We start from the raw sequence: 24,220 nt of genomic DNA, 5'->3' as shown, positions 1-24,220 counted from the left end.
CTTTTCTACACTTGGCTTGAAGTGATTTTGCATTGATTTAGGCATGATTATTTGGAGCATGTAAAAGGGGTTCTCCAGCTCATATCGCTTTCTATTTAATAATAATAATAATGGTCAACTGTAAAAGTAGACTAACCCATATTTTAGTTGCTGATTATCAGGATCCACAGATTACTGCCAAATCCATAAAACAAGGAAGGCCCGAAAATAACTTCTGGACATCAGAAAAGCGATTACTCAACGCGGACTGGAATAAACTTTTTCCTTTAACGAGTCCGATGAGAAGGATATCCTGCTTTCAGTGGAACAGGCCCAGATCGACAACTTTTGCGTGAAGAAAAGACGCTGGGAAAGGGGCCGCAGATCAGGCAGCCTTCTGAGAATCCGGAGGCGAGCGAGTAAACTCCCACTGGCATCCGTTCTTCTTGCTAACGCACGTGCAATCATTGGAAAATAAATTAAGATTATCCTACCAACGAGACATTAAAAACTGTAACATCTTATGTTTCACTGAGACGTGGCTGAACGAAGATACGGACAATATAGAGCTAGCGGTATTTTCCATGCACCGGCAGAACAGAGATTCTACCTCTGGTAAGACGAGGGGTGGGGGTGTGTGTCTTTTTGTCAATAACAGCTGGTGTGCAATGTCAAATATTAAAGAAGTCTCAAGATATTGCTTGCCTGAGGCAGAGTGCCTTATGATAAGCTGTAGACCACACTATCTACCAAGAGAGTTCTCATCGGTATTATTTGTAGCCGTCTATTTACCACTTAACTGCCACTAAGACCGCTCTCAACCAACTCTATAAGGCCATAACCAAAGAAGAAAATGCTCACCCAGAAGCGGCACTCCTAGTGGCTGGGGACTTTATTGCAAGCAAACTTAAATCCATTTTACCACATTTTTACCAGCATGTCACATGTGCAACCAGAGGGGGGGGGGGGGGGGGGGGGGGGGGATCCTAGACCACCTTTACTCCACACACAGAGATGCATACAAAGCTCTCCCCCGCCCTCCATTTGGCAAATCTGACCATAATTATATCCTCCTGATCCCTGCTTACAACCAAAAACTAAAGCAGGAAGTACCCGTGACTCGGTCAATATGGAAGTGGTCCGGCCACTGCGCCGGTTAAGGGCACTGTACTGCAGCACCAGCTGTGCCATCAGAGTCCCTGGGTTTGCGCCCAGGGGCGACGCACAATTGGCCTAGCGTCGCCCGGGTTAGGGAGGGCTTAGTCGGTAGGGGTGTCTCATCGCGCACCAGCGACTCCTGTGGCGGGCTGGGCGCAGTGTGCGCTAACCAAGGTGGTGCACAGTGTTTCCTCCTTGGTGCGGCTGGCTTCCGGGTTGGATGCGTGCTGTGTTAAGAAGCAGTGCGGCTTGGTTGGGTTGTGTATCGGAGGATGCATGACTTTCAACCTTCGTCTCTCCCGAGCTCGTACGGGAGTTGTAGCGATGAGACAAGATAGTAGCTACTACAACAATTGGATACCACGAAATTGGGGAGAAAAAGGGCTAAAAATAAATAAATAAATAAATAGATAAATAATAATATGGAAGTGGTCGGATGACACGGACTGTTTCGCTAGCACAGACTGGAATATGTTCCGGGAATCATCCAATGGCATTGAGGAATCCACCACCTCAGTCATCGGCTTCATCAATAAGTGTATCGATGATGTCGTCCCCACAGTGACTGTAAGTACATATCCCAACCAGAAGCCATTGATTACAGGCAGCATCTGCATCGAGCTAAAGGCTAGAGCTTCCGCTTTCAAGGAGTGGGAGACTAATCCGGACACGGGATAAGGGATAAGAAATCCCTCTATGCCCTCAGACGAACCATCAAACAAGCAAAGCATCAATACAGGATTAAGATTGAATCTTACTACACCAGCTCTGATGCTCGTCGGCTGTGGCAAGGCTTAAAAACTATTACAGAGGTTAAAGGGAAACCCAGATGCGAGCTGCCCAGTAATGCGAGCCTACCAGAATGCCTGGTATGCTCGCTTAGAGGAAAGCAACACTGAAGCATGCACGAGAGCACCAGCTGTTCTGGATGACTGTGTGATAATGCTCTCGGTAGCTGATGTGAACAAAACCTTTAAACAGGTCAACATTCACAATAACGGATTACCAGGACATGTACTCAAAGCATGCGCGGACCAACTGTCGAGTGTCTTCACTGACATTTTCAACCTCTCCCTGACTGAGTCTATAATACCGACATATTTCAAGCAGACCACCATAGTCCCTGTGCCCAAGGAAGCGAAGGTAACCTGCCTAAATGATTACCGCCCCATGGCACTCACGTCGGTAGCCATGAAGTGTTTTGAAAGGCTGGTCATGGCTCACATCAACAACATCCCCCCAGACACCCTAGACCCACTCCAATTCGCCTATCACCCCAACAGATCCACAGAGGATGCAATCTCAATCGCACTCCACACTGCCCTTTCTCACCTGGACAAAATAAACACCTATGTAGGAATGCTGTTCATTGACTACAGCTCAGCGTTCAACACCATAGTGCCCACGAAGCTCATCACTAAGCTAAGGACCCTGGGACTAAACACCTCCCTCTGCAACTGGATCCTGAACTTCCTGACAGGCCGCCCCCCAGGTGGTAAGAGTAGGTGACAACACGTCTGCCATGCAAACACTGGGGCCCCTCTGGGGTTTGCACTTAGTCCCCTCCTGTATTGCCTGTTCACCCACGACTGCGTGGCCAAAAATGACTCCAACCCCATCATTAAGTTTGCTGACGACACAACAGTGGTAGGCCTGATCACGACAACGATGAGACGGCCTATAGGGAGGAGGTCAGAGAACTGACAGTGTTGTGCCAGGACAACAACTTCTCCCTCAATGTGAGCAAGACAAAGGAGCTGATCGTGGACTACAGGAAAAGGTGGGCCAAACAGGCCCCCATTAACATCGACAGGGCTGTAGTGGAGCGGGTCGAGAGTTTGTTCGGGTGTACACATCACCAACGAACTATCATGGTCCAAACATACAGTCGTAAAGAGGGCATGACAAAACCTTTTCCACTCAGGAGACTGAAAAGATTTGGCATGGGTCTAAAGTTTGATTTGATTTGGTTGAACTAAATCTACCCTATCCATTTAATCCATATTAAGGCCTACTGATTAGGACTGGCACGATGTTCTCCTCAGAATTTGGTGGTGGGTTTTGAGAAATGTTTTCATATGCTGTATTTTTGTTCTTGCTAATACCAGACAGGATTCCGGCACTGTAAAACTATTGCGATGAGACACAAGTACCATCATGCATGGGTGAATAAGATGTTGTACTGGAGGTTTAACCTACATTTGATCTGCCTGTGTGTCTCTCAAAACATCTATGAGCTGCAGTCCAGTTCCAGCCAGGGCCAGGTAGGCCAGACCATCAAGGCAAAAGCGAGGCATTAGAGCATTTCATTCTGTGTTCATATTTACTCATGGAGGATCACAGTGCCAGTGAGGGCAAAGAACCTAAAAATCCTCTCTTGGCTGCCCCCTGCTGGTGATTAAAGGTGAAGCAGTGTGAGTCTGTTGGAAAATGTGGAAAGGGGGTATGATAATTGTGTTAATTTAGTTGACCAGGTCCCTGAATGTACCACTCCCATAGCACAGTTGTTTTCTCCCTCTTAAATGGTTTAATATAGGTACATTTTATCTTCCAATCTTCTCAATTTATCCTCCTCTCTTTTATAAGTGAAGCCCCATATCTGATCATGAGTTTCTGATATTCTGAGAAGAGCTGGAAATAGAAAATGCCTAAGGCTTGTGTGTGAGAGAAAGAACAACAGATGTTGTGCCTCATACACTGTGTGATCAAAACCAAGGCGTCTGCCAACTACCCAGGCATAGTGAGGGAAGTGTTGTGTTAAGTGTAGTCCTGGACGGCCATATCTGACCTGTCAGTGGGCTAGTGTTACACTCTCCCCTCCACTAATACTTGGGGGGTGTTTTTGTACTTTTTACCCATTTTTCCACCCAAATGGTAGTTACAGTCTTGTCCCATCGCTGCAACTCCCCTATGGACTCGGGAGAGGTAAAAGTCGAGAGCCATGTGTCCTCCAAAATATGACCCACACACACACACATGCGTGCACGTGTGTACATGATAAAATTATTAGTGGAGGGCCTCCCGAGTGGCTCGCTTAACCCGGAAGCCAGCCGCACCAATGTGTCAGAGGAAACTGCGTAATGCTGGTGTCCGAAGTCAGCTTGCAGGTGCCTGGCCCGCCACAAGGAGTCGCTAGAGCACAATGGGACAATGAAATCCTGGCTGGCCAAACCCTCCCCTAACCCGGACCAAGCTGGGCCAATTGTGCGCCGCCTTATGTGTCAGCCTAGGATCGAACCCGCGTCTGTAGTGACTGCAATGCAGTGCCTTAAAATGATGCGCCACTCGGGAGTCCCTCCACTAATAATTTTATCATGTACACACGTGCACGCATGTGTGTGTGTGTGATTAGGTGTGTGTTCTTATTCCATTCAGGGATTAACCAGCAGCTAAGCCTACCTGCCAATAATACTATTCATGGGTGTGTCTCTCCTCTATTTGGCTCAAATAACCTGATCATAATAATCGCATCACACAATCATGGTGTATTATCAATGACATAGCAGCTAGTTAGTATTGATATACTATATATACAAAAGTATGTGGATACCCCTTCAAATTAGTGGATTTGGCTATTTCAGCCACACCCGTTGCTGACAGGTGTATGAAATTGAGGACACAGCTATGCAATTTCCAAAGACAAATGAAGAGCTCAGTGACTTCCAACAAGTCACTTCGTCAAACCCCAGTCAATTGTAAGTGCTGTTATTGTGAAGTGGAAATGTCTAAGAGCAACAACGGCTTAGCCGCAAAGTGGTAGGTCAGACAAGCTCACAGAATGGGACTGCAGAGGGCTGAAACGGGTGGACCATAAAAATCGTCTGTCCTCGTTTGCAACACTCACTACCGAGTCCCGAACTGCCTCTGGAAGCAACAACAGCACAATAACTGTTTGTCCGGAGCTTCATGAAATAGGTTTCCATGGCCGACCAGCCGCACACAAGCCTAAGATCACCATGCGCATTGCCAAGCGTTGGCTGAAGGGGTGTAAAGCTCGCCACTATTGGACTCTGGAGCAGTGAAAACGCTTCACCTCGCCACTATTGGACTCTGGAGCAGTGAAAACGCTTCACCATCTGGCAGTCCGGCAGACAAATATGGGTTTGGTGGATGCCAGGAGAACGCTACCTGCCCGAATGCATAGTACCAACTGTAAAGTTTGGTGGATAAATAATGGTCTGGGGCTGTTTTTATGGTTCGGTCTAGGCCCCTTAGTTCCAGTGAAGATAAATATTAACGCTACAGCATACAATGACATTCTAGATGATTCTGTGCTTCCAACTTTGTGGAAACAGTTAGGGGAAGGCTCTTTCCTGTTTCAGCATGACAATGCCCCCGTGCACGAAGTGAGGTTCATACAGAAATGGTTTGTCGAAGTAGGTGTGGAAGAACTTGACTGGCCTGTACAGAGCCCAGACCTCAACCCCATCGAACACCTTTGGGATGAATTGGAACGCCGACTGCGAGCCAGGCCCTAATCGCCCAAGATCAGTGCCCGACCTCACTAATGCTCTTGTGGCTGAATGGAAACAAGTCCCCGCAGCAATGTTCCAACATCTAGTGGAAAGCCTTCCCAGAAGAGTGGAGGCTGTTATAGCAGCAAATGGGGGGGACTAGCTCCATTTTAATGCCCATGATTTTGGAATAAGATGTTCAATGAACAGTGTCCACATACTTTTGTCCATGTAGTGTATTACTAAGGCTATTGTAGTGAATTAAACGTTAGGCCTGCCTACTGTGTGATTGGAACCTAACCAGACTGGGGGAGGAGGTTTATTCATCTCAATATCTATCAGCGCTAATCCAGAGCTGTGTGTGTGTGTGTGTGTGTGTGTGTGTGTGTGTGTGTGTGTGTGTGTGTGTGTGTGTGTGTACAGCCACGCAGACGGTTCACACCATAAACACCCCCTCTTCTGTGTGTTTACAGTGGCAGCTCCGTTGCCATTGTAAACACACTGTAATCTCTATCCCGTCAGTGGTTCTGGCTGAGCCATCTCAGCCACACACACACACACACACACACACACACACATGGTGAGATGAGCTGCCCCAAACATACCCTTCCAGCCAGAATGACGCAGGCAAGTCTGTATACATAAAACATCCACAATAGCACCGTAAAAAAGCCAACGAAACCAATGTTAATCATCATTATTCTATGAGTTAGGTGGGAAAGAAATTGAGCTAATGTGTGAATGTTAAAACTGCATTGTTGGTTAAGGGCTCGTAAGTAAGCATTTCACTGTAAGGTCTACTACACCTGTTGTATTCGGCGCGTGTGCAAAATAAAATTTGATTTGATTTGTTGAGTTCACAGTGAGCTGAATGTATAAAAACTTGTTTAGTCAAATGACAAATTCAAGTTTGTCTTTGGAAGGCAACATTGTATGTTAGTTCAGCTATATTCCCAAATCTTGACCAAACTACATAATCATTTTACAGCTGGTTTCCTTACAATTGACCCTTCGCTAAGCCCTGCCCTAGAAGTTTGGGCAACCAGTCGTAGCGCTCCAATGGATAGCAACTGTTGTCAAATCCGACACTTCGGACAAGCCCATTGAGGTCATTCCAAAAAGTTTTCCTCCAAAAACAAATAGCTTTAAATGGGTAAATAATTTAACAGTGCAACAAGGGGTACTTGTTAAAGTGATTCCTGAAATGCAGAAGCTATTGGAGTATTTGTAGAATATGAAATGATACTTTTGTTACACTGTTTGCTAGCTCAGCTCTCACTCCCACCGAACGCTAGCTAGCCCATCAAATGGATTTGTTGTAGATTAAAGGCTGTGCGAGATTACAGATTACAATCATTTTTGCTGTTAAATTCCCATATACCGGAAAAAACAACTGTTGCAATTTAAATGGGTTTCCATCCTTCAACTCTACTGATGGTTTTTTAAATTGCGTTAGATAGCGAATGTGCCTACTCTGGTCTTGCATGTTCGCTCCAGCCAACAGTTCAAAGTATCAGATACATTGCGGGAGTAGCCTACTAAATTATATAATGAGATTAATAGGGACAAAAGAGCGAGATTATTTTTATTTGACAAAAGGCAGCCAAGCATCAATTATTATGTCACCAGAATAAGACCCTTGATATTTACTGGAAAGGAGCATCAAGCTCATCACCGTGCACTTTCACCACCCTGTGAAGTTCATCATAATTTATTTCATCTGTAGCCTAATACACTGCGTGCTTTCCTGAGACATAGAGGGAGGACCACACAACATATTATAACATGACTTCAAGTTTACTTCGACATGATAGTTATTATATCAATATTTGAGCATAAAGGCGTTTCACCACCGTTTCTCGTATGATTAATTTTACCTTGTCAAGTGTATTTTGTTTTGTCGACATTTTTGCGAAGTGTACTGTCGTGAAATGTTTTATCCGACATGTACTTTACTCACATAAAAAAGGTTGGATGGAAACCTGGTTAATGTCACACTCTTCTGACTTGCCAGTTAGGCTCATTTCATTATTCCCTTATTTAACGAGGGCACATTGGTCACAGCTGGTTATATGAATACGACAGATGGAAAGCTTGCCTACTTCCTTTGGCTGGGGCATTAATGTTAGTTGGAACACAGACCTCTCGTTGTTGTGTGCTGTGCCCCATGCAGCTTGTGGCAGTGCTGCTGTATGCACTTGCATCACCTGATCTCATAGACTAAACGTAACACAGTAAATGTAAATCTGCAACTCTTGAAGTTAGTATGATATGTTACGTTTGTATGGTTACATGAGACAGATGGTTACTTAAGTAGGGTGGTGGGTGTATAACGCAAATGTCTATCAACCCAAAGGTTGCAAGTTCAAATCTCATCACTGACAACTTTTGCATTTGAGCTAATTACCAACTTTTCAACTACTTACTACTTTTTAGCTACTTTGTAACTACTTAGAATGTTAGCTAACCTCTCTCCTAACCCTAACCGTAACCATTTTAGCTAACCCTTCCCCTAATCCTAACCTTAACCATTTTAGCTAACCCTTCCCCTAACAACCCTTCAACCTAACTCCTAAACTTAACCCTAAACTTAACCCTAAACCCTAACCTAGGGAATGTTAGCTAGCTAGCGATAGCCACCTAGCCAAAATTCTTAACATATCATAAGTTTTGCAAGTTCGTAAAATATTGTACATTTAAAATTAATTGTCATTCATAATATATCATACAGAATGGGTGATGGACATCCACAAGTTAATACATACCATACAAAACGTAACATTTACTAAATGGAGTGTCTTGGACTAATGTACAAAATAATACGAAATGCTCTGAAACCAGGTTGTCCTGCCATATTAAATGGAGTGCTTCGGATTTACATACAGAATAATACAAAATGCCCTGAGACCAGGTTGTTCTGCCTGGTACAGGCAGATGAAAGTCTGAAAGGCTTTCTGATTTAGCCTGTTTCCCTAACCCATTTCTGTTTTTATTTCTACCCTGTGCCTTGTATCGCCGCTTAAACGGTTTCTATTTGGTAAAAATAAAATTGTGTTCAATTTGAGGCTCAGGCAGAGTGCAGTTCTCTCAGTGAACACCAGAGAGCTCTATCCCATCATCCAGTGAGATCCAGTAACTATGCTGTTGGTCGGGAACAGAGGCTTTGTTCAGGGCTTCCTCATTTCTAGTTCTACCAGTCCAAAACAAACATATAAATTGCTTGTTGTTGTTGTTGTGCATTGTGTGTATAATAACCACGATACTTAGTCATAGCTAAATAGGGCATAGCTGCTGTGCCTTATAGCAAGCCATGACATACACTGAGAAAAAAATCAAGGTTCTTAAATGGTTCTTCCTCGGCTCTTAAGGTTCCTTGGAGAACTCTTGCCCGATAAAGAACCTTTGAGTTAAGTTTGGGGTTCTTGACGAGGGAGCTACGCTATGGAAGCCTGCAGATTTGTCCCTTTAATAGCGCAGAGCAAAGTGGCCGGTGTGGATTTTTCAAAGTGACTTTTTGGAGCTTTGAAAATGCTATTGTGTTATTTTAAATAATAAAAATGTGTTGTATTCTGATGATACCCAAGACCTTCATAAACACAACCAAATTATTATTTTACCGATAGCATATATGAAATGTATTTATTAGACTGTAAGAATGTTTGAGTCAAAATGACTGCGCATTGGCTCAAGGGGGGGGGGGGGGGGGGGGGTCCCTCGATTAACCAGAGTTGAACCAACACCACACCCATCATTGTCATATTTCCCAGCATGCTCTATTGCAGGTTCTTTTTTTTAGAATGGTTTGTTTCAATATCTATGTTTTTGAATGTACATGAATACATTCATTAATCTTATGCAACTCCAAAATATTTGTACAAAAATCGAAACTATGGCAATCTGTTACTTTGACTTATTTCCCCCGTTACTGAAATGGTTGTTCCAGTTTGTATGTTTAAGGTAGTCTCATGTCTAAATCTTCCCAACCCTGGCAGTCATTCAGAATGTAGGTTGCGGGTGAATAAAAATGCTAAATGTTAGATATCCCAACTCTGGATCGATTTCAATAGGAATTATACATCTCTTAAAACAGATTTCCAAAATTAAAACCATGTGCAGCTGATTTGCTGTTTTTTTTTTTTTTTTTACAGTTTTTTATGTCCAACAATAAAAATCTAATCAAATCACAGAGGTCAGAGTGAGTGGTGGTAGGTCAAAGGTCGTCCTTTGTCCATCAATTAAACATACACCACTTAGCTAATGAGACTGCACACTGTCCCCGTCCCTCCCCATCTGCTTTGTGTGTGTGTTTGTGCGTGCGTGTGTGCCTGGTGCTGGGATTTGGACATAGGCACACACACAGTACTGCTGTCCTTAGTGTGTTACCTAGTGTAATGAGGCACAGTAAGCTGATAAAGTGCCAGCTGCTTACCTGTCCTGTCTCTGGGGAAACCAGGCGCATTCAACAGTGTTAAGGAACTAGGAAGATCTACTCTGTCTACTCAGTGTGTGTGTGTGTGTGTGTGTGTGTGTGTGTGTGTGTGTGTGTGTGTGTGAGTGTGTGTGTGTGTGTGTGTGTGTGTGTGTGTGTGTGTGTGTGTGAGTGTGTGTGTGTGTGTGAGTGTGTGTGTGTGTGTGTGTGTGAGTGTGTGTGTGTGTGTGTGTGTGTGTGTGTGTGTGTGTGTGTGGCTCCCTATCTGCTTACTGTGCCTCATTACACTAGGCATCGCACTGCGGACAGCAGCACTGTGCAGAGATGGACGATTAACAGAAAATATCTCATTTAGTTGATATCTTTCATTAGGATAAGTAGCCTATACTACAGAAATGTCAAGTTTGAAATGAAATACATTCGGTGATGTGAGTGATTGTTAAACAAATACCAGAGAAAAAAACCCAATTTAAATGGGTTTCCAGCTGATGGCTACAATAATTATTTTACCCGGTAAGTTGACTGGGAACACATGCTCTTTTACAGCAACGACCTGGGGAATAGTTACAGGGGAAGAATGAGCCCATTGGAAGTTGGGGATGATTTGGTCGCCATGATGAGAGTCAGATTGGGATTCATGCCAGGACACCAGGGTTAACACCCCTACTCTTTAGTGACCACAGAGAGTCAGGAAACCCATTTAATGGGCCATCTGAAAGACGGGACCCTACACAGGGCAATGTCCCCCGGTCATGGTGCTGGGTCATTGGGATAATATACAAAAATTTGACCAGAGGAAAGAGTGCCTCTTACAGGCCCTTCAATATTATCTGGCTTCATTGCTCAAATTGAAGAGAGCCACGAGCGCACAGCCACCGCTTGCTCCTCATCATCACCCTACAGTGCAGTGGCGTACGTCAGTATATTTCAGATGGTGTCAACATCATTTACTTTTCATGCAATGTTAGAGTAGAATGACTTCTTTTTTCTTACGTCACCAGAAGTGACTTTCTCACACTCGTTCAACAAAAAAAAGACTCTCCCGGGGAGATATGTAAATCATCTTGTTTTGGAGTGGCGGTAACGATTAAGCAGCGTTGGCCCCCCCGGCGCTCAAGGAATATAGGGGTAACTGGTGTGTGTGTGTGAGTGACAGGCATGTTGTTTGTTAGGAGTACATGGATGTGAAGGCGCCTCTATATGGAGTTCTATAAGGATTACTGAAATTGACCCACTCTAGGCCAGACCTGGGCTGTCTTCAGTCTGTCAATCAACCTGTCTAATTATGCTAACATACACCCCCCGCCAGACATCAGCTGGTAGTAAGGCATGCTAGGGCACATAGTCCTTCACAGAGAGGCATGTAGGGTTTCCTAGGGAATATAGTCAATTACAGATCCCCAGATCTGCTCAAGTTCTCTTTAAAAGGACGAGTTGTGGGTGATGTCATGCACTTGGACACAGTCCTGTTTGTGTGCCTGCATGCCCACAGTATGTGCTTGCAATTTCAATTTAAGGGCTTTATTGGCATGTGAAACATATGTTAACACTGCCAAAGCAAGTCAAATAGATATTAAACAATAAAAAATAACAATAAACATTACACTAAAGTTCCAAAAGAATAAAGACATTTCAAATGTCATATTATGTGCAAATAATTCATGTACAAAAGGGAAGATAAATAAACATACATATGGGTTGCATTTACAATGGTGTTTGTTCTTCACTGGTTGCCCTTTTCTTGTGGCAATAGGTCACACATCTTGCTGCTGTGATGGCACACTGGTAATTCACCCAGTAGATATGGGAGTTTATCCAAATGTGCTTTTTTTCCCGAATTCTTTGTGGGTCTGTGTAATCTGAGGGAAATATGTGTCGCTAATATGGTCATACATTTGGCAGGAGGTTAGGAAATGCAGCTCAGTTTCCACCTCATTTTGTGGGCAGTGTGCACATAGTCTGTCTTCTCTTGAGAGCCAGGTCTGACTATGGCAGCCTTTCTCAATAGCAAGGCTATGCTCACTGAGTCTGTACATAGTCAAAGCTTTCCTTAAGTTTGGGTCAGTCACTGTGGTCAGGTATTCTGCCACTGTGTACTCTCTGTTTAGGGACAAATAGCATTCGGATGGCCACAGAGCCCGACGACAGCAACACAATTAGACCCAACCAAATCATGAGAAAACAAAAATATAATTACTTAACAATTACTAGTCCTTTCCAATGTGTCAAGTAATTCTCTTTTTGTTTTCTCATGATTTGGTTGGGTCTAATTGTGTTGCTGTCCTCAGGTTCTGTTGAGTCTGTTTGTGAACAGAGCCACAGGACCAGCTTGCTTAGGGGACTCTTCTCCAGGTTCATCTCTCTGTAGGTGATGGCTTTGTTATGGAAGATTTGGGAATCGCTTCCTTTCAGGTGGTTCTAGATTTTAACGGATTGTGATAATTCTGCTCTGCATGCATTATTTTTTTAAATGATATATATACACAGAGGATATTTTTGCAGAATTCTCAATTTTGTTGTTTGTCCCATTTTGTGAATTCTTGGTTGGTGAGCGGACCCCAGACCTCACAACCATGAAGGGCAATGGGTTCTATAACTGATATGTATTTTTGCCAGATCCTAATTGATATGTCTAATTTCATGTTCCTTTTGATGTCATAGAAGGCCCTTCTTGCCTTGTCTCTCAGCTCGTTCACAGCTTTGTGGAAGTTGCCTGTGGCTCTGATGTTTAGGCTGATGTGTGTATAGTTTTTTTGTGTGCTCTAGGGCAACGGTGTAAATATGGAATTTTATATTTGTGGTCCTGGTAACGGGACCTTTCTTAGACACCATTTTTTTGTCTTTGAGATTTACTATCAGGGCCCAGGATCTGACAGAATCTGTGCAGAATATCTAGGTGCTCTTGTAGGCCACCATTGGTTGGGGACAGAAGCCCCAGATCATCAACAAACAGTAGACATTTGACTTCAGGTGTGTAGGGTGAGGCCGGGTGCTGCAGACTGTTCTAGTGAAGAGGGTGGGGCTTAAGCTGCAACCCTGTCTCACCCCACGGCCCTGTGGAAATACTTTTTTGTTTGTTTCCAATTTTACTCTCTGTGTCTCTCTCTACTTCTCCCCATCTCTCTCTATCCCCATCTCTCTCTCTTTTTCTTTCTTTCTTTCTTTCTTTCTTTCTTTCTTTCTTTCTTTCTTTCTTTCTTTCTTTCTTTCTTTCTTTCTTTCTTTCTTTCTCTCTCTCTCTCTCTCTCTCTCTCTCTCTCTCTCTCTCCTCTCTATCTCTTCTCCTCTCCATCTCCCTCTCCTCAGTACCACCAGGCAGTGAGAGAAGTAGGCCGTTTAAAGATAGCTCCCGGCAGCCTCAATACCGGCTCCCAAAATACCACTGCTAGTGAGACTGATGTCCTCTCAGCTCCCCCTCTCTTATAGCCAAGAGACTGGTCCTTATCCTTATTTCTCTCATCCTTCTTTTTCTTGTCCCCGCTTTTCGCCACAGCTCCACCTAGAGCTTCAGTCCCTCTGAAAGACATGCAGAAAGGACATGCCAGATCTCTGTGTGTGTGTGTGCACATACTTTACTGAAGTGGGAATGTGTTTACGTGACTGATGTGTGAGGAGGCAGTCTTTAAAATGGGTGACAGATCTTTAGTCTCAGTTCTTAGCCTCCTCTATGGAATTATGACATCAGGATTGTTTAGTGGGGGGGGGGGGGTGCTCAGCTATCAGGGTGCATGGTGACCTAGACTAGTGGTACCTCCCCCACCCCCATTGGCCCACAGCCACAGAGAATGAGGACAATTGGACGGGTCACTCTCTTGTGTGCTTCATGTACTCCTTGTAATTTAGGCTGTGCTGTGTTATACATGTGTTGTATTCTGTTTGCCGATTTATGGAGAGATGTGTGTCTGTGTGTGTGTGTGATTCTTATCTGAGCTTGTTTAATCCCACACTCACAGAGCCCCCAGATATGGATCACATGTGGATTTTCCCATGAAGTCATCCGACCACCACAGAACGCTATCCTAACTCCTGTGCTAATGCTAGAAACGCTGTTTCTCCCAGGGCTAAAATACACTGGAACGCCTATGTCCTTTCTCTGCAGCCTATGTTTCATGTGCTGTAAAGTACATGTGCATTATGCAATGGTTCTGCCTGACCCAAATGTTTTCGTAAAGCTTGAATACATTGGGCTTGGAATGCATTCAGCAGCATGAGTGCGTGCCGTGGGTGTGCGTTTGTACAGACAGTACAGACTCTTAGCCGCGCAATTCCATTCCAAACGGAGGTTGATTAGTCGGTAACAGCAACCTCAGAATCCTCACCCCCCCCCCCCCCCCCCCCCCCCACCACACAGACAGACACACAGACACACTGATATTTAGGTCAAATTGAGGAAAGAGAGAGGAAGAGAGAGAGAGAGAGATGGGGGGAGGACAGTAGAGAGAGGCCCCCCATCATGACACACCCTCTGGCTACCTCTCTATGTGTTGTTCACTCATGGAGAAATAGACCCATCTGCTGGAGAGAGTGGAGGGAATGTAGAAAGAAAAGAGAACACAAGCACACATTACAACCGTAGAGGCAGAAAAGACAGTGCTGGAAATGAATTGAAAGAAAAAGAGAGAAACGAGGACGGGGAGAAGAGAAGGATGGAAGATAGAGAGGGGGGAGTCAGATTTGTGCGGCGTTGCCCCGAGATACAGGATGTCGTAATAAGGCAGGGGGGATGGAGGGAGGGAGAGAGGGAAGGAGGGAGGGCCGGACCACACTGGGAGAGGGGGAGGAGAGATGGCCTCAAGGAGAAGTGGTTTCGTTTTCCGGTCGGTCCCAGCCCTCCCAACCCCCTCTCTCTGTGAGGCAGTGGTTTGTTCCAGCTCGCTCTGGGCTCTGTTGTTGTGCAGAGCTGCAGAAGGCCTGCTAGAGCCAGCTACTGCTGTTACACAGAGAGAGAGAGAGAGAGAGACACACAAAGAGAGACAGAGAGAGACTGAGAAAGAGAGAGAGACAGAGACAAGGAGGAGGAGAGAGACAGACACACCGGATTGAGACTGGGAGCTTGTGTGTTCATTTCATCACCCATTTAAGAACCAAGCAAGGAAGACAGAGGACGGCAGGAAGGAGATTGAAAAAACAGCAGCCTCTGAAAAAGCGAAAGTGAGAGGTAAAGGAAGGAAGGGAGGAAGGAAGCGGGGTCTGAGGAGGGGTGTCTGACATTGCTCGTCTCGCTTGACAGGCAGCAAGACTTCTGCTTAGCCAGAACACATCTGCTTTTTTTTCCTTTTCCTCTTTCTTGGAGCGTTGTCCTCCATCCTTTCTTTTCCTCTGAGCAAGAGGGAGAGAGAGCGTGAGAGAGAGAGAGGAGGAGGAGGAGGGGAGGCAGCCCCCCCACCCCCCCTTTACACAGACACACAGCACAGAACGAAAGGAGAGAGGACGAAGCAGAGGAAACAGAGAGCCCGTTTTGTCATTCCTTGCCATCTCTGTCGTCCCTCGGCGAGCGAGCGGCTAACAGGCACCGCTCATGTCCGTGAACTCTGAGAAATCCTCGTCCCCCGAAAGGTAACATGTCTCAACGCCTTCCCCACCCCCCACCCTCCCTCCGTCTGTCTGCCTGTCTGTCTGCCTGTCTGTCTCTCTGTTTGTCTATCTCTATGCCATGCATTCTGTCTGGCCGACTGTCATTCCGTCTTCTCCTCCTCCAGAATCACCCCATATCCTCCCCCTCTTCCCCTTCCCTCCCACCCTCCTTTCCTCTCCCTCTCTATCCCGTCTGTCTCCTCATCCATCCGTCTATCTGTCCAACCCGAGCCGGTTGTCGTCCACCGTTGTTTGTAGAGGGTGCAGTGTGCTGACACACAGAGGAGGAAAAAAGGCACAGTGGTCCACTGCTGCATGCTGCTGTAGCTTTTCACACAGCCAGTCGGACGACACCAGCCACCCTGTCAAATTCTGTCTGTCTGTCTGTCTGTCTGTCTGTCTGTCTGTCTGCATGGCGCTGGCTGCTCCACAGCAGAGTGCCTGTCAAGATGTCAACAATAGCACAGCCACCAGCCCATCTCAGCAGGACAAAACAATCGGACGTCAGTCACCCAGCAGCACACCTCAAAACACATAGAGAACGATAGAGAGAGAGACAAACATCCAAAAACAATTGCAGTTCCCCTGACGACCAGAGAGTTTGTAATGTTGTAAGAACGATTGCGTACTATATATTTTAGCCTAACAACACAATCTCACTGCACAACAATCACACAACCATGACATAAACGGGTACGCTACAACAAACCGATAGACTATAACACAAAGTTGCAACCAACATCACAAGTGAATAACAGATATCCCAACACAACAGAGCAACTGCAAATGAAACCAACACATCACAACATTAAACCAACACATTGCAACGCAACATCACAAACCAACATCACAAACCAACAGACATCACAACATCAAACCAACACAAACCAAGATGTCAAATCAACACATTACAACATCACAAACCAACATCACAAACCAACAGACATCACAACATCAAACCAACACAAACCAAGATGTCAAATCAACATATTACACATCCCATCAAAGCATGCCGAAATGAGTCTGGTTCCGGACTAAAACACAGGACGGAAGATATGTCCAGAACACTACATTATATAAATCTAGAATATGCGTTCTGTGAGCGGTGAGGGGTGAGCCATGAGGTGAGGCCAGGCATCTGACTCAGTCATCACTGATGCCATGCCAAGTGTGAACGGGCAGAGCCGACACGGCCCGGCCGCCAAGAGGGCTCTGCAGCGCCATTCCTCAGACTGGCACACACACACACACACACATACACACGCTCATCTGCTGTGGAGTGGGCACGCAGACTGACAGGAGTGAATGGGCACAGATATAGAGGATTTGGTGATTTGGCAGTGAATGGGGGTTGTGTTGGTGATAGAGAGAGAGAAGTAAGACTCTAGCTGGACACAGAGAAAGAGTAGATAGGAGTGATTGTGCAGACACAGACACAGACACAGACACAGTCACAAAAACACTTGAAGACTATAGAATGGAAACATACGGCTATTGATAGACAGACAGACCCTGGTAGAGTGAAGATGATGTCTGGGCACACACACACAGAATACCTCTAGACCCTGGAGGGGCAAAGTGACTTGTCTGGTAATCCTGACTCAGGATCGACAGGATAGACAATATATTATGGCTGGATGGCCTGGGATACCATTAATGAGTGCATGTCTAATAGGACCGGGATGATACCAGTATCGCAATATTTGTTAATATCATGGCAAGGAAACTAATTACGAAGCGGATATAACTTCTTTAGGAAAACAGCCCTAATGTTGGAAACAAACACCAATATGTTGTCATCCAGAGTCTCATTTGTTTATTTTCCAAGCTGTAGCACACACTATGTTAACCTACAGTTTTTTAATAAAGGACCAAAGAGTTTGTTCGGCTTTGTGTTTGAATTTTTCACATGGAAGAAATATTGCGATACTGGTATTGTCACAGCCCTAATGTCTAATACCTCTATTAGACATCTGCACTATGAATACATTACAGCTAATGAGCACGTGGGTGGGATTGTATCTGGACAGCAGAGGATGATGATGATGAGAACATCAAAGATTAGCTGGAAATGGTTGTCATGAATATGTTATAATGGTTTCACGTGAGTAGTATCAATACTAACATATGAGTAGTATCAATGCCAACATATGAGTAGTATCAATGCCAACACATGAGTAGTATCAATACTAACATATGAGTAGTATCAATACTAACATATGAGTAGTATCAATGCCAACACATGAGTAGTATCAATACCATCATATGAGTAGTATCAATGCTAACATATGAGTAGTATCAATGCCAACATATGAGTAGTATCAATGCCAACACATGAGTAGTATCAATACTAATATATGAGTAGTATCAATGCCAACACATGAGTAGTATCAATACCAACAAATGAGTAGTATCAATACCATCATATGAGTAGTATCAATGCCAACATATGAGTAGTATCAATACCAACACATGAGTAGTATCAATACCAACACATGAGTAGTATCAATACCAACACATGGGAGTAGTATCAATACCAACATATGAGTAGTATCAATGCCATCATATGAGTAGTATCAATGCCATCATATGAGTAGTATCAATGCCATCATATGAGTAGTATCAATACCAACACATGAGTAGTATCAATACCAACACATGAGTAGTATCAATACCAATACATGAGTAGTATCAATACCAACATATGAGTAGTATCAATGCCATCATATGAGTAGTATCAATACTAACACATGAGTAGTACCAATACCAACATATGAGTAGTATCAATACCAACACATGAGTAGTATCAATACCAACACATGAGTAGTATCAATGCCATCATATGAGTAGTATCAATACTAACATATGAGTAGTATCAATACCAACACATGAGTAGTATCAATACCAACATATGAGTAGTATCAATGCCATCATATGAGTAGTATCAATACCAATACATGAGTAGTATCAATACCAATACATGAGTAGTATCAATACCAATACATGAGTAGTATCAATACCAACACATATGAGTAGTATCAATACCAACACATGAGTAGTATCAATACCAATACATGAGTAGTATCAATACCAACACATATGAGTAGTATCAATACCAATACATGAGTAGTACCAATACCAACACATGAGTAGTATCAATACCAACATATGAGTAGTACCAATACCAACACATATGAGTAGTATCAATACCAATACATGAGTAGTATCAATACCAACACATGAGTAGTATCAATATCAACATATGAGTAGTACCAATACCAACACATATGAGTAGTATCAATACCAACACATGAGTAGTATCAATACCAACATATGAGTAGTATCAATGCCATCATATGAGTAGTATCAATACCAATACATGAGTAGTATCAATACCAATACATGAGTAGTATCAATACCAATACATGAGTAGTACCAATACCAACACATGAGTAGTATCAATACCAACATATGAGTAGTACCAATACCAACACATATGAGTAGTATCAATACCAATATATGAGTAGTATCAATACCAACATATGAGTAGTACCAATACCAACACATATGAGTAGTATCAATGCCATCATATGAGTAGTATCAATGCCATCATATGAGTAGTATCAATGCCATCATATGAGTAGTATCAATACCAACACATGAGTAGTATCAATACCAACACATGAGTAGTATCAATACCAATACATGAGTAGTATCAATACCAACATATGAGTAGTATCAATGCCATCATATGAGTAGTATCAATACTAACACATGAGTAGTACCAATACCAACATATGAGTAGTATCAATACCAACACATGAGTAGTATCAATACCAACACATGAGTAGTATCAATGCCATCATATGAGTAGTATCAATACTAACATATGAGTAGTATCAATACCAACACATGAGTAGTATCAATACCAACATATGAGTAGTATCAATGCCATCATATGAGTAGTATCAATACCAATACATGAGTAGTATCAATACCAATACATGAGTAGTATCAATACCAATACATGAGTAGTATCAATACCAACACATATGAGTAGTATCAATACCAACACATGAGTAGTATCAATACCAATACATGAGTAGTATCAATACCAACACATATGAGTAGTATCAATACCAATACATGAGTAGTACCAATACCAACACATGAGTAGTATCAATACCAACATATGAGTAGTACCAATACCAACACATATGAGTAGTATCAATACCAATACATGAGTAGTATCAATACCAACACATGAGTAGTATCAATATCAACATATGAGTAGTACCAATACCAACACATATGAGTAGTATCAATACCAACACATGAGTAGTAGCAATACCAACATATGAGTAGTATCAATGCCATCATATGAGTAGTATCAATACCAATACATGAGTAGTATCAATACCAATACATGAGTAGTATCAATACCAATACATGAGTAGTACCAATACCAACACATGAGTAGTATCAATACCAACATATGAGTAGTACCAATACCAACACATATGAGTAGTATCAATACCAATACATGAGTAGTATCAATACCAACATATGAGTAGTACCAATACCAACACATATGAGTAGTATCAATGCCAACATATGAGTAGTATCAATACCAATACATGAGTAGTATCAATACCAATACATGAGTAGTATCAATACCAACACATGAGTAGTATCAATACCAACACATATGAGTAGTATCAATGCCAATACATGAGTAGTATCAATACCAACACATGAGTAGTATCAATACCAACACATATGAGTAGTATCAATGCTAACACATGGGAGTAGTAGCAATGCCAACATATATGAGTAGTATCAATGCCATCATATGAGTAGTATCAATAACAGCATATGGGAGTAGTAGCAATGCCAACATATATGAGTAGTATCAATGCCATCATATGAGTAGTATCAATGCCAACATATGAGTAGTATCAATGCCAACATATGAGTAGTATCAATGCCAACATATGAGTAGTATCAATGCCAACACATGAGTAGTATCAATACCAACACATGAGTAGTATCAATACCAATACATGAGTAGTATCAATGCCATCATATGAGTAGTATCAATGCCAACATATGAGTAGTATCAATGCCAACATATGAGTAGTATCAATGCCAACACATGAGTAGTATCAATACTTACATATGAGTAGTATCAATACCAACGTATGAGTAGTATCAATGACAAACGTATGAGTAGTAGCAATGCCAACACATATGAGCAGTTTCAATACCAACATATGTGAATAGCCTATATTCAAGCATGTCAGCGCTGATATACAGTATGAGAAGGCATACAGAATGTTTTGGCCTTTGTCATAAGAAAGCCCTCAATGCCTATGGTTTAGGCCCATCTGTGTCTGTGGGATATATGAGTAGTGGCATTTAATACGAGTTGATATATGAAAAGGCTTATATTATGCCTAACTGCTTTATCAGAGACATACAGTGCCTTGCGAAAGTATTCGGCCCCCTTGAACTTTGCGATCTTTTGCCACATTTCAGGCTTCAAACATAAAGATATAAAACTGTATTTTTTTGTGAAGAATCAACAAGTGGGACACAATCATGAAGTGGAACGACATTTATTGGATATTTCAAACTTTTTTAACAAATCAAAAACTGAAAAATTGGGCGTGCAAAATTATTCAGCCCCCTTAAGTTAATACTTTGTAGCGCCACCTTTTGCTGCGATTACAGCTGTAAGTCGCTTGGGGTATGTCTCTATCAGTTTTGCACATCGAGAGACTGACATTTTTTCCCATTCCTCCTTGCAAAACAGCTCGAGCTCAGTGAGGTTGGATGGAGATCATTTGTGAACAGCAGTTTTCAGTTCTTTCCACAGATTCTCGATTGGATTCAGGTCTGGACTTTGACTTGGCCATTCTAACACCTGGATATGTTTATTTTTGAACCATTCCATTGTAGATTTTGCTTTATGTTTTGGATCATTGTCTTGTTGGAAGACAAATCTCCGTCCCAGTCTCAGGTCTTTTGCAGACTCCATCAGGTTTTCTTCCAGAATGGTCCTGTATTTGGCTCCATCCATCTTCCCATCAATTTTAACCATCTTCCCTGTCCCTGCTGAAGAAAAGCAGGCCCAAACCATGATGCTGCCACCACCATGTTTGACAGTGGGGGTGGTGTGTTCAGGGTGATGAGCTGTGTTGCTTTTACGCCAAACATAACGTTTTGCATTGTTGCCAAAAAGTTCAATTTTGGTTTAATCTGACCAGAGCACCTTCTTCCACATGTTTGGTGTGTCTCCCAGGTGGCTTGTGGCAAACTTTAAACAACACTTTTTATGGATATCTTTAAGAAATGGCTTTCTTCTTGCCACTCTTCCATAAAGGCCAGATTTGTGCAATATACAACTGATTGTTGTCCTATGGACAGAGTCTCCCACCTCAGCTGTAGATCTCTGCAGTTCATCCAGAGTGATCATGGGCCTCTTGGCTGCATCTCTGATCAGTCTTCTCCTTGTATGAGCTGAAAGGGGACGGCCAGGTCTTGGTAGATTTGCAGTGGTCTGATACTCCTTCCATTTCAATATTATCGCTTGCACAGGGCTCCTTGGGATGTTTAAAGCTTGGGAAATCTTTTTGTATCCAAATCCGGCTTTAAACTTCTTCACAACAGTATCTCGGACCTGCCTGGTGTGTTCCTTGTTCTTCATGATGCTCTCTGCGCTTTTAACGGACCTCTGAGACTATCACAGTGCAGGTGCATTTATACGGAGACTTGATTACACACAGGTGGATTGTATTTATCATCATTAGTCATTTAGGTCAACATTGGATCATTCAGAGATCCTCACTGAACTTCTGGAGAGAGTTTGCTGCACTGAAAGTAAAGGGGCTGAATAATTTTGCACGCCCAATTTTTCAGTTTTTGATTTGTTAAAAAAGTTTGAAATATCCAATAAATGTCATTCCACTTTTTTTTTTATTTTTATTTTACCTTTATTTAACCAGGCAAGTCAGTTAAGAACAAATTCTTATTTTCAATGACGGCCTGGGAACAGTGGGTTAACTGCCTGTTCAGGGGCAGAACGACAGATTTGTACCTTGTCAGCTCGGGGGTTTGAACTCACAACCTTCCGGTTACTAGTCCAACGCTCTAACCACTAGGCTACCCTGCCGCCCCGCACTTCATGATTGTGTCCCACTTGTTGTTGATTCTTCACAGTTTTATATCTTTATGTTTGAAGCCTGAAATGTGGCAAAAGGTCGCAAAGTTCAAGGGGGCCGAATACTTTCGCAAGGCACTGTACAATACAGAATGAGCATCTATGCTAATATACTTGCCACATACAGTTTACAAGTATATTATGGCTAATATGTGAGAAGGTTTGTATTGGCTAATGTATTTGCATAAGAGGGGAGATTATTTAAAGTGCATCAGCAATAGGCTTGTTCATTATTTGTCTGTGTTCTATTTCATCTCACCTGAGCGCAAGTGGAAATGCTTTATCTTGATATCTGTGTCAAATCACTATATCGCTGTGTTTGGGGTATCAGTGCTGTATTTTTACAGTACCATCTGGACCCGAGGCACCGCACACACAGGTACACACATGTATGTACACGTGCACACACGCCTGCACACTCACTCAGTTTGGTTGAGCTGAAAGGTGTTAGCAAATAATGAGTTGAGCTGACTCGCTGAGACGCCAGCAGCGCTAGCAGCCTATCTTCTTCTGTTTGAATTAGGATGGGGGGGATAGATAGAGGGGGGGTGGAGGGAGGGATAGATGTAAGAAGTGGGGCAGGAGCAAAGCTGCGAGCGGAACGCTACTCTGTCTCTGACACGTTTCGTTTTAAGCAGCAGGCAGATTTTGACAAGGACTGTTGTGTAAGATTGCACTCGAGGCATGGCGGGTGGGAGGTCGACGTTACAATCAACTGATTCTGGGTCAGATCATTTCTTTCATCCTTACTGGTTATGATTAGTGCGGTGAACAGATAATCTGACATTAGATCTGTGGTTAGGGGGAACTACTACTGCACCTGGAGCCATGCCAGGGATGGATGATGGATGCAGCTGGGAAGGGAGGGATTGCGGGAGGTCGGGGGAGGGGTGTGTGTTTTGACATCTGAGAGTTTCCGTATGTTATAGTGCTGTTTGGTTGCAGTCTTTGTTGTATAAAATTGTGTTGTTTTAGTTCACACCTGAACTGGGGTGTTGGCTGGTATGCTGTTCTACATGGATGGGGGTCAGGTGTTTGTCTGGACTGCAGTGCTTGGTTTGTTCTGTGCTTGTTTGTCATACGGAGAGAAGAAGGGGTGGCAAGAGAAATGAAGGGAAGGAGACAGAGAGAGAGAGAAAGCGAAAGAGACAGAGAAGTGGAAAGTGAGATTACTGTCGAGATCTGTCTGCCGTTAGTGCCGTGGGTAACCTCATGGTGTTGGGCTGCTGGAGACTGACACACCTGCAGCCTCTGTGAAAGGTTGTGTCAGCTACTAGGCTTGCAGGGTGCACAGTGCATCCGGAAAGTATTCCCCTTCACTTAATCCACATGTTGTTGCATTACAACACAATACTCCATAATGACAAAGCGAAAACAGGTTTTTACACATTTTATTAAAAAAAA

The 24,220-nt window shown here is 43.3% G+C and overlaps 1 protein-coding gene across 6 annotated transcripts in view; it reads left to right on the top strand.

Annotated features, from left to right (window-relative positions):
• LOC110493507 (SRSF protein kinase 2) overlaps positions 1 to 24,220 on the top strand; it is a 78,069-nt gene that overhangs the window by 6,000 nt on the left and 47,849 nt on the right. The window contains exon 1 of one of the 6 annotated variants that reach the window (XM_036952731.1): positions 14,887 to 15,576. The exons of the other annotated variants lie outside the window; for them this stretch is intronic. Coding sequence (XP_036808626.1) covers positions 15,539 to 15,576 — 38 coding nt within the window. The 5' untranslated portion in view covers positions 14,887 to 15,538. Of the gene's footprint in view, positions 1 to 14,886; positions 15,577 to 24,220 lie in introns of those variants that run through there. 6 annotated transcript variants of the gene reach the window in all.

This window comes from Oncorhynchus mykiss, chromosome 2 (assembly GCF_013265735.2).
Source record: "Oncorhynchus mykiss isolate Arlee chromosome 2, USDA_OmykA_1.1, whole genome shotgun sequence".
Lineage (NCBI taxonomy): Eukaryota > Metazoa > Chordata > Actinopteri > Salmoniformes > Salmonidae > Oncorhynchus > Oncorhynchus mykiss.
Note: the sequence above shows the minus strand (reverse complement) of the source record. Positions and strands in the feature narration are given on the sequence as shown.